Below are 2,753 nucleotides of genomic sequence, written 5' to 3'. Positions count from 1 at the left end.
AGAAGATGTCAGCCTGTTCAATATAAAAACATTCACTGCAATTTTGAACTTTTGAAGTACCACCGATTCAGAAAATTAATTTTAAGATGTAACTTTGTATTTGTAACCAATTTATTTGTACAATAAATTTTAGGCTAGCAATGTAAACATGAATTTATGTAAAGTTTAACCAATGTATAATTTATCAATTAAAAAAAAATAGGAATATCATTCCACAATCTGGTCACACCTGGAATAAAACTAGAATAATATGCAGTCTTGAGCCTCACGATTGAGAGGAGGCATGGGATGAAAAGACCTGTAATTTCCTCTTTCCTCAGCCCCATTGCCCCATATTCCACAGAACCTCTTCGCTCATTGTCCACTACATAGGCCCTTAATGAGTTCTCTTACACATGCGGCTCCGGAGGTCTCGTAAAAATGATCGAAGTCGTTATAAACGGCGGTTTCTGAGGTCTTCCAGCATCCATTGTTGAGGTTTTGGGCCTTTTAAATCTCTTCTGGCCTCCTCTTCCTCCTCCTCCTCCTCCGTCTTCTTGCCATTCTCTTCTTCTTCTTCGGGTAGGTTAAGAATAAAGGCATTTAAATCTCTTCTTACCTTCTCTTCCTCCTACTCCTCCTCCTCCTCCTCCTCCTTCTTGCCATTCTCTTCTTCTTCTTCTTCGGTTAGGTTAAGAATAAGGTCATTTAAATCGCTTCTTACCTTCTCTTCCTCCTCCTCCTCCTTCTCCTCCTTCTCCTCCTTCTTGCCATTCTCTTCTTCTTCTTCTTCGGTTAGGTTAAGAATAAGGTCATTTAAATCGCTTCTTACCTTCTCTTCCTCCTCCTCCTCCTTCTCCTCCTTCTCCTCCTTCTTGCCATTCTCTTCTTCTTCTTCTTCGGTTAGGTTAAGAATAAGGGCATTTAAATCGCTTCTTACCTTCTCCTCTTCCTCCTCCACCTTCTTCTTCTTCTTCTTCTTCTTCCACCTTATTACTAATGTATTCTTCTTCTTCTTCTTCTTCTTCTTCTTCTTCTGTTAGGTTAAGAATAAGGGAATTTAAATCTCTTCTTACCTTCTCCTCCTCCTCCTCCACCTTCTTTCCATTCTCTTCTGCTTCTTCTTCTTCCTCTTCTTCTATCTTCGGCTAGGTTAAGAATAAGGGCATTTAAATAATTTCTTACATTCTCCTCTTCCTCCTCCACCTTGTTACCAATGTCTTCTTCTTCTTCTTCCTATATCTACGGTCTTCTTCAGTTAGGTTAAGGATAAGGGCATTTAAATAACTTTTTACCTTCTCTTCTTCCTCTTCCACCTTGTTACCAATGTCTTCTTCTTCTATCTTCAGTTAGGTTAAGAATAAGGGCATTTAGATCTCTTCTTCTCCTCTTCCTCTTCCATCTTGTTACCAATGTCTTCTTCTTCTTCTTCTTCTTCTTCTTCTTCTTCTTCTTCATATATCTACGGTCTTCTCCAGTTAGGTTAAGGACCCTTATTACCAATATCTTCTTCTTCTTCTTCTTCTATCTTCAGTTAGGTTAAGAATAAGGTCATTTAAATCACTTTTTAGCTCCTACTCTTCCTCCTCCACATTATTATCAATGTCTTCTTTTTCTTCTACTTCTCATTCTTCTTCTACCTTCGGTTAGGTTAAGGACAAGGGCAAGGAGGAAGAGAGGTTTAAAAGGAAAAGCACCACAGGAAGTTGTAGGGGAGAGAGAGAGAGAGAGGAAGAGTATTGAGCGCCCCCCTTGAGAAACGTTGTAACGGACAATCTTTCGAGATTACCATGTGATTTTTAAAAGGCAAAGGCAACACCGTTCCTGTTATACGCAACCTCCCCCCCCCCCTTCCCCCAGCCCAGGGTTGCTTTCCTGTCCTTAGAGAAGTCTCATGATTTCTCTCTTTGAGTTTCCCATGGAAAAGGATAACGAATTGTTGTTTAGGTTGCGTAGGATGAATATAATGAAAGAGAATGTATTTACTAATTGGCGTGATGTAGAATGTAGGATGTGTTTATTGATGCTATACACACACACACACACACACACATATATATATATATATATGTATGTATGTATGCATATATATATATATATATATATACATATATATTCGTTTTTTTATTATGCAATATTATTTTGGTTATACTAATGCCCAAAGAGCTCTGGATTGACTTGGACCGGGTTTTTATTTTAAATCCCATCAAGGTAAATATTTTATCCAATAAATATTATTATTATTATTATTATTATTATTATTATTATTATTATTATTATTATTATTATTATAATATGGAAGGAATAAATGTATTTATAGACTTGATTTGAAAATGGCGTTTGGAAAATATACAAGGTTAAGATACATTTTTCATTACATTAAGAATCGCTTTTAGAACTATAGGTCGTAAGGTGTTTTATTAACATTTAATGTGAGGGATCCGGTATGAATTAAAACAGGATTCTTAGTGAATAATTCTCATATAGTTAGTTTTGAATTGTTTTTCACAAATCGCTACGGGAACTTTAATTAGATGTAATCAAACGGGGTATGAATATTTAAATGTTACTGTAATGATGCCCTTAAAAATTTCCATTTAACAAGGAATTGCGATATATATATATATATATACATTATGCATAAATATATATATATATATATATATATACATATATATGTGTATATATATTTATATATATATATATATATTTATATATATATATATATATATATCCAAATATTGGTTACGACCTACGTCACTTGTCCATCTTCT

At 35.0% G+C, this 2,753-nt stretch overlaps 1 protein-coding gene across 1 annotated transcript; it reads right to left on the bottom strand.

Annotated features, from left to right (window-relative positions):
* Positions 1-610: 610 nt before the first annotated feature.
* Positions 611-1,437, bottom strand: LOC137631855 (nucleolar protein 58-like). The gene is made up of 3 exons (XM_068363862.1): positions 1,390-1,437; positions 1,056-1,127; positions 611-1,015 (listed from the first exon to the last, which is right to left on the bottom strand). The coding sequence occupies exons 1-3, from the start codon at positions 1,435-1,437 to the stop codon at positions 611-613; spliced, it is 525 nt and encodes a 174-aa protein (XP_068219963.1).
* Between the last annotated feature and the right edge of the window lie 1,316 nt (positions 1,438-2,753).

Source organism: Palaemon carinicauda, chromosome 40 (genome assembly GCF_036898095.1).
Source record: "Palaemon carinicauda isolate YSFRI2023 chromosome 40, ASM3689809v2, whole genome shotgun sequence".
NCBI lineage: Eukaryota > Metazoa > Arthropoda > Malacostraca > Decapoda > Palaemonidae > Palaemon > Palaemon carinicauda.
This window is presented reverse-complemented; position numbering and strand designations above follow the sequence as displayed.

Coding starts and splice junctions, on each gene's coding strand:
- LOC137631855 (XM_068363862.1), bottom strand. CDS start 1,437: ATGAAGAAGAAGAAGAAGAAGAAGAAGAAGAAGAAGAAGAAGACATTG. Junction 1,128..1,389: donor AGAAGAAGAAGAAGACATTG/GTAACAAGATGG, acceptor TTCTTAACCTAG/CCGAAGATAGAAGAAGAGGA. Junction 1,016..1,055: donor TGGAGGAGGAGGAGGAGAAG/GTAAGAAGAGAT, acceptor TTAACCTAACAG/AAGAAGAAGAAGAAGAAGAA.